An 8617-nucleotide genomic window follows, 5' to 3' on the forward strand; every position below is an offset into this window, starting at 1 on the left:
ATCAAACTCTTCGTATCTGCTTCCTACATACTTTGGATTATTGGACTAAGTCGCCAGGCTCTGGGAACCGTAGACATTCACTTCAAACAAATATTTCTTAAATATTTTTTCCATTTTATTATAACTTTTGATACAATTCCTTTCCTTCTGGTTAGAACTTGTGAGCTGGTACATTTGAAATAAAGGCAAAACCGTTACCCATTTTATACACAATGTGTCATAATTTTCATGTTCTAACACCTTTATTTTCTATATAGCTAGGGCTTTTGAAAGATTGCCAAAATGCTTAAATAAAAGAAAACCCACTAATAGATTGTAATTTTGAGAGGAAAATATCATTAACATGAAGGATCTAAAAACATATTTAACCTATGCAATTGTAACAACACAACCGTTTACTAACCAATGATGAACACATTTCAAATTATTCTAAGGGTTTCCTCAATTGCATCCAATGTGCTTTCAGAGGAAATTGTTACAAGTGTTTAGGGAAACAACACAAAGGCAGAGTTGCAGGGTTTTAAAGTGCAACTTATTGATATGTAAATGGACTACTAGAAGTAAAGCCCAGGTACACACCCTGTTTTAATCCAATCAAAGAAAAGCATTCTGATTGGTTGTTAGAGTCCTGTGGTCCCACCCTCTCCACATATAAAAGGGAGGCAAACCCACTGAGAATCAGACTATTCAGAAGAAGTGCCCACTTCAACACAACTGCAGATCTGCCGGAGTTTGGAACTTGGCTACAGTTGGTGAGAATCAGCTCTCTGGGCTGGGAATAAGACCTACTGCAAGAGTGTATGCTTCCCTTACCTGAATCACTGGGTCTGACTCCTCAGCTATATATAAAAAAAAACGGTGAGAAGTGGAGCTGTGGCTCAAGTAGTAGCGTGCTACTCTTGAGCGTAGAGAAGCCAGGTACAGTGCTCAGGCCCTGAGTTCAAGCCTAGGAGTGGCAAAGGAAGAAGGAAAAGAATCATTTTGCTAGACTTTCCATCATTGAAAAGATGGGCACGGAAATCACCCAGGCCTTCCAGGACCAACTGAACTGTGTTATCTGCTTGAATACCTTCATTGACCCGGTCACCATAGTCTGTGGGCACACTTTCTGTCGACCATGTCTCTGCCTTGCCTGGGAAGAAGCCCAGAATCCAACCAGGTGCCCGGTCTGCAGGGCTCCATCCTACCAGGGAGACCTCAAAACCGACATCATGATGAAGCATCTGGTGTCTCTTGGTAGAAAAGCCCGCCTCCAGCAGTTCCTGAACTCTGAGGAACACAGGTGTGAGACACACGAGGAGCCGAAGCAGATGTTCTGTGAAGTGGAAACCAAGTTGCTGTGTAAGCTCTGCTCCCGGTCTCCTGAGCACCAGGCTCATCGACACAGTGCCATTGAAGAGGCTGCTGAGGCCCACCGGGAGATGATTTTGAAACAAATGACATCTTTATGGGACAAGATACAAGAAAACCAGAGAAGCGTATATAAAGATTTTGTAATAACCTACCAGTGGATTTCTTATATGCATGCATACAGAAGGAGCATCCACAGTATGTATGACATGCTGTTTCCACAATTGCAGGAAGAGGCAAAGACCCATTCAGAGACACTTATCAATGAAGAATGTGTGACTCTAGAGAAACTTAAAACAAGGGAAATGGAAATGCTTAAGAAGAAGACACAACTCAAAAATATGTATCAGGAGCTGATGGAAATATACCAAATTCCAGATGTGAAACTCCTCATGGAATGGAAATATACACGAGCCAAATGTGAGTCATTGTTGGTATGGATGCCCCAACCAATGAATCCAAAGCTCCGTGCTCTTCCCATCTCTGGACTGATGGATGAACTCAACCAGCACAGAGTAGAGATTTCCTTCACTCAGGAGACACAGAATCCTGGTATGATGCTGTTTGATGAGGTGAGGACATTTATTAACTGCAATGACAATGATACATTGTTTAATTTCGGTGGATCCAACTGCTCCATTGCATGGGGCATCCAGGGGTTGAACTCCGGGAAACATTACTGGGAGCTGACTGTGGATGACGCTTTGGACTGGGCAGTAGGCGTCTGCAGGTGTTATGGGATACGGAAGAAGCCCACCCTAATGGACTCTGAGGACATATTCCTCCTTTTGTGTGTGAGGGGGAACACGGATAACCATATCTTTACCACTGCTCCATTTTTGCCTCACTATATAGAGAGGCCTGTGGGCAGGGTTGGTGTGTTTCTCAACTTTGATGATGGAAGCTTGAGTTTTGTGAATGTTGCGAAGCGTTCCTTTATCTGGAAGTACCCCACGGGCTCCTTTCCATTTCCTGTCAGGCCTTTTTTTTCCACTAATTATACAACATAAGTTATTGGTTAAGTACTGCTCAGTCCAATGCCTAATATATGAAACTGTAGCCTCTCTGTACATCACTTTGAAAATAAATACATCTTCAAAAAAGAAAAAGAAGTGGTCAGATGTCAAATGTTTCCTTCCCTTTCATATTGGCAATTAACTCATGGAACACACGCTGGTATGGAAACTACGTCCTTCTTTTTCACAGAGGGAGAATGTGGCCCAGCTAGACACCACATTGGCCAGCTCCATTCAATAAAAGGAAGTGAAAGCTGAGCATATCCATCATCCTGTCTCTCTGTCTCTCACTCTCTCCACAGAGGACATAACAGGCTTCTGGAAGCCCAACTACCCCAGGTTCCTTGGTGTTTACTCGGGGACAAGAAAGCATACAGGAAGGGACAGTTCCTGCAAGGTTTCCTGCTTCAAACTCACCCAGGGGTTATTCAGAAATTAGCTTAATGCGGTGGCAATAGCCAGCTACTTCCATAAAGCATAATCCTCTAGGTAACATCCCATTGGAGAGCCAGGCAGGTACTCCAGCCTACAATCCCAGCCACTCTGGGGACTGAAATCAGGATGACCATGGCTCCTGGACACCCAGTCCCAAACAAGTTGATGAGATCTCCAACTCAACAGAAAAAGTTGCCACCATGGGAAGCATAGAGTTTCCCGCAGACCAACTTTTCCCTTAGAGAACCTGGACCAAATGCAGACAACAATTTGCTACTGTGTGAAATTCAGAGCTGCTGCTAGGACAAATCCTGATAGTGCCTGAGGTTGCTTGATTCTGTCATGAGACCTCAGAGGTAGAAATCATCTTCCGGTGCAACATGGCCTACATGTCCACCATGAGTATTTCAATGCTTAGAGTGCTGATGGTCTTTGGAACATTGGGTCCGGAGCATCTTTCTCTTTGCCATGACATAGCTTGGATTACAGGTGTGAGTCAACAGCCTTATCCAACAGTAGACATTATCATCAGGCATATATTTTTAAATAGTAGTTGTTAATTCAATTGTATTAGTTTTATTATTCCTTCTTTGAGTTATAATTCATGATGGCTATTGGATGGTCCACACCAGCAGGGTTCCAAGCAGATACCCCCCCCACCCTGTTAAGGCTCCACCCATTTACTTGGGTAAGGGGCATAACTGGAGGTGGTTACTTTCCTGTTGACTGAGGTCACATTCTCATTTACCGGGCCACACCTTCCTGCGTCTGCCCTGGCTAAGCCAGGGCTGGGCTTGATTTTCCCTTATCTCAAGCAAAGCCTCATCTTGGCCACAGGCTAGCAGTTCAGGAATAAACTTTTCTCTTCTCCTTGATTATGAAGCTGCTTCCTCTATTATCACCTGCCTACTTGAATAAACCTCCGGGCATATTTCAAATAAATGAGAAATTGTTAATTATTTTGAAAGATGTACAATATGCCCAAAATTGCATGATCTAATATCATTTTAATGTAAACTGGGCTTTGGAAAGATTGCCCAAATGATTTAATATAAGGAAAGTTTTTTTTTTCCCAAACCTTGGACTTCATTTCACTTAGCTTCATCTTATGAACTCAGCAACTGCAAGTATTAGAAGTGAGTGGTTTATCTTTGTGGTTGTTATTTTTCAATGTCCCATATGAAATTATGTGGGTTTTGTTTGTCTTTCTTCCCATGGTTTTACTGTAGCTGATTATGGTACCTTGGGGAAAAGGAGGAGAAAAACAAGGAAGGTGGTAATAACTTTGATAAGAAAGGTACTCACTGCATTACAGGAAACTGTAACCCCTCTGTTAATTCTGAGAAAAATTATGTTTACCTCAATGTACAATATATATACTGGAAGTATGCAATTGTTGCAATACAAACGTTTAGTAAGCAAAGATGAGAAACAAATTTGGAATATTTCTCTCTCTCTCTCTCTCTTTTTTTTTTAACCAGTCGTGGGGCTTGAATTCAGGGCCTGAACACTGTCCCTGACTTTTCTTTTTCTGCACACATGCACAGATGTACTTGAAACAAGATTAACAGTGCATACTAAAAGAGTACAGTTTGATCAGTTTTGACATCTATGCATAGACATAAAGCCATCATTCCCGGACTTCGTTTTGCTCAAGGCTAGCACTCTACCACTTGGGTCTCAGTGCCACTACTGGCTTTTATCAATATGCGTGGTCCTAAGGAATCGAATCCAGGGCTTCATGCATACCAGGCGAGCACTCTACCACTAGGCCACATTCCCAGCCCACAGGCTTGGTTTTAAAGTTCCACTTACTGATTTGAAACTCGAATATGTGAAGGAATGATCAGGAACACGCCCTCTATTAAGCCAATCAAGGAAAAGCATTCTGATTGGTTGTCAGAGTCCTGAGGTCCCTCCCACTCTAACCTGAAAAGGGGCCCAAACCACTGACACTCAGGCTGTGCAGCACCAGGGCCCAGCTCTGTGGAACCCAGGAACTTCCCGCGTTTGCAACTTGGCTGCAGTTCGCGAGGATCCGAGTGAAGAATCTGCTCTGTAAACTTTCATTCATCGGGAAGATGGACATGGACATCATGCAGGCCTTTCAGGAGGGACTGAGCTGCGTTATCTGCTTGAATACCATCATTGACCCGGTCACCATAGTCTGTGGGCACACGTTCTGTCGACCATGTCTCTACCTTGCATGGGAAAAAGCCTACATTCCTGCCAGGTGTCCGGTCTGCAGGGCTCCATCCAAGTGGACAAACCTCAAAACCAACATCAAGATGAAGCATATGGTGTCCATTGCTAGAAAAGCCCGCCTCCAGCAGTTCCTGAGCTCTGAGGAACACAGGTGTGAGACACACCAGGAGCCCAAGCAGGTGTTCTGTGAGGTGGAAAGCACGTTGCTGTGTAAGCTCTGCTCTCAGTCTCCTGAGCACCAGGCTCATCGACACAGTGCCATTGAAGAGGCTGCTGAGGCCCACCGGGAGATGATTTTAAAACACATGACATCTTTATGGCACAAGATACAAGAAAACCAGAGAAACATACATCATGTGTTCTTTTTAATCGACACATGGAATTCCTATATGCAGGAATACAGAAGATCCAACAAGAATATGTTTGACATACTGCTGCCACAATTACAGGAGGAGGCAAAGAAACATTCAGAGAGACTTATCAAGGAAAACCGGGTGACTTTACAGCGACTGAAAGCAACAAAAAGGCAAATGATTAAGAAAAAGACACACCTCAGAAAAATGTATCAGGAGCTGATGAAAATATACCAAAATCTAGATGTGAAACTTCTTATGTACTGGAATAATACACAAGCCAGATGTGAGTCATTGTTGGTATATATGCCCCATTTAAGGAATCCAAGGCTCCGTGCTCTTCCCATCTCTGGACTGATGGATGAACTCAACCAGCACAGAGTGGAGATTTCCTTCAGTCAGGTGACACAGAATCCTGGTATGAGGCTGTTTGACAAAGTGAGAACTGTGATAGATAACAAAAATGATGCAGTTCTGAATTCTGATGGATCCAACTGCTCCATTGCATGGGGTGTCCAGGCGTTCGGCTCTGGGAAACATTACTGGGAGCTGACTGTGGATGACTCTTTGGACTGGGCACTAGGCTTCTGCAGGAGTTCCAGGAAATGGCAGAAGCCCATGGTAATTCACTCTGGGGACATATTCCTCCTTTTATGTGTGAACGGGAACAAGAACACCTGTCTGTTTACCACCTGCCCATTTTTGCCACACTACATAGAGAGGCCTGTGGGCAGGGTTGGTGTGTTTCTTGACTTTGAAGATGGAAGCTTGAGTTTTGTGAATGTTGTTAAGGGTTCCATTATCTGGAAGTATGACACTGGGGCCTTCCACATTCCTGTCAGGCCTTTTTTTTTGCACTAAGCTTAGTTAATTCAGTAGTTAAGGATTTGTCTAAGCCATTTATGGAGCACATCACTAATACTGTACCTTATTTAGCTTTGTTTGAATTTGAATGTATACTCATTTGTGTTAAATATGAAAATGGAATAAAATGAAAGAAAGTGAAATAAATCGGTGTAGTGGCATGTGTGTATCATCAGAAGAAAAGTGAGTAGCATTCACAGTGGCTTATAGTCATGTTTGCTGAGCTACCAAGCAAGATCCTGCCTCAAAATTAACCAGAGCACAGTGGGTGGAGGCTGAGCTGGTGTTTGGGGAATGAAGATTTCAGGACAGATGTGTGTCCATGTGTATCCTGTTCTTCTTTCCCTCTGGAGGGCTGGGTGGCATTTTAACAAGACTTTATTATGCCATTGGTCCTGTATAAGAAACTATTGCTAGTTCCACTATATAACTTGATAGGATGTTTTGTTCATTTTTGTGCCAGTCCTAGGGCTTAAACTCAGGTTTAGCTCAGGGCACTCCATTCCGTGAGCTTTATTGCTAAACATAGCCATAGCTCCTTGTTTTTGTTGGTTATTTGTTTTGTTTTTGTTGCCAGTCCTGGGGCATGGACTCAGGGCCTGAACATTGTGCCTGGCTTCTTTTTGCTCAAAGCTAGTACTCTCTCATGAGCCACAGCCCCACCTCCGGCCTTTTTCTATATATGTGGTGCTGAGGAATCGAACCCAGGCCTTCATGTATACGAGGTGAGCACTTTACCACTAGGCCATTTTCCCAGCCCCCTTGGTGATTATTTGGAGATAAGAGTCTCATAGACTTTTCTGCTTGGTTGGTTTTGACCCGGGATTCTCATATCTCTGCTGCCTGAGTAGTTAGGATTGCAGGCATGAACCACAAGCACCCAGCTATTTGTTATACTTTTTAGAATTGTACGAACTTTCTCATTGTTCAACAAACATTGGTTTGGGTATCAGTTCTGGAATCGGAACTATGTTCAGCACCCAGAGCATAGAGAACAAGATATTATCCTGTTCTCAAGATATTTCCAACAGGAAAGAATAATATTCCGTTTCTGAGATAATATTGGAGTGTGTAATACACACAAAGAAAAAAAGGCTGCAAGTAAAAGGTTTCTGGAAACAGGAATGGTAGAGGCTTGGAAGTCAGAAATAACAAAGGTCCATCAGCTTCATACCTGCCTCAATCACTCATCCCCTACCACAACCCCTCATGTAAGGAGTCTCCTATTAATATGTCCACCAACCATTGAGCACCATCAGAGAGCTTATGTTTCAAGCTAGCATTCAAGCACTTGTTAAAGAGACAAGGTTAGGTGTCTTGTAGCCTGGATGTTGACTTCATGAGTTATCACTCTGCCACACTGGGGCACGGAACCCTAGGAGCGTTCTTTCCATGGTAAATTTAGAACAATCCTAGTGCTCTAATCAGGAAAGGGGAAACAGATATTGGGCAAGCTATAAGGTTGATGAAATAGGGAGTCAATAAAGGAGAACACCACAGGGCATTCAGGCTGGAGAAAAAGGTTTATTCCACAACAGCTGGCTGGGGCTGGGAATAAGGCCTAGTGGTAAAGTGCTCGCCTTGTATACATGAAGCCCTGGGTTTGATTCCTCAGCACCAAATATATAGAAAAAAGCTTGAAGTGGCACAGTAGCTTAAGAGGTAGAGTGCTAGCCTTGAGCTAAAAGAAGCCACGGACTGGGCTCAGGCCCTGAGTCTAAGCCCCAGGACTGTCAACAAATACAAAACAAATAAATACAGAACAGCTGGCCAGGGAATAAGGAATTGCTTGGACAGAGAGATGTGGAGCCCCCAGCTGGGCCCTCCCTTATCTAGGTTAAGGCAGAGTGTGTGGCCAGGTGGATTAGGATGTGACCTCAGGGAAGGGGGATGTAACTGTCTCCAGGTATGTTGGTCACCTAGGTAACCGGGTGGAGACTTAACCAGGTGGGGCATCTGCACGGAGCTCTCCCAAGGTGGACTACCCAAGCATATTGCACAAATGTCCAGTGAATTCATTTTAGAAAAGCAGCTCTACTTTGGTCTTGCATTATTTACCCTGAATAAAATCCCCATGGGTGAGGTCGCATAGACCAGAGAGAACCTATCAAAATGGCTTTTGAAATACGCCCAGCAGTTCTTCAGCAGGCTTGAATACATTTAAAATCCACTTTCCTGGGGATGCTATATGATGGTTATGAATGGTACTAAGCAGAGAAAGAGCAGTAGAGAGCTGTGGAGATGCTTGAAAGAGAGTTTATTGGAGTACATTCCCAGGCACAAATCTGGTGGTGATCAGAGAGGTCGAACCAGGGCCAGCCGGCCCAGGCAGGGTATATAGGGCCAGCACCAACGTGGAACAGTTGGTCAGGGGGGAGTTTTTGGGAAGTCAGC

General features: G+C 43.8%; 1 protein-coding gene across 1 annotated transcript; it reads left to right on the forward strand.

The window, feature by feature from the left end:
- Nucleotides 1–4878: 4878 nt before the first annotated feature.
- Nucleotides 4879–5728, forward strand: LOC125365741 (tripartite motif-containing protein 43-like; the record flags this gene model as incomplete). The annotated part of the gene is made up of 3 exons (XM_048365972.1): nt 4879–5254; nt 5402–5532; nt 5644–5728. Coding segments are annotated over exons 1-3 (588 nt in total), but the record flags the coding sequence as incomplete, so codon positions are not given.
- Between the last annotated feature and the right edge of the window lie 2889 nt (nt 5729–8617).

This window comes from Perognathus longimembris, chromosome 17, assembly GCF_023159225.1.
Source record: "Perognathus longimembris pacificus isolate PPM17 chromosome 17, ASM2315922v1, whole genome shotgun sequence".
NCBI lineage: Eukaryota > Metazoa > Chordata > Mammalia > Rodentia > Heteromyidae > Perognathus > Perognathus longimembris.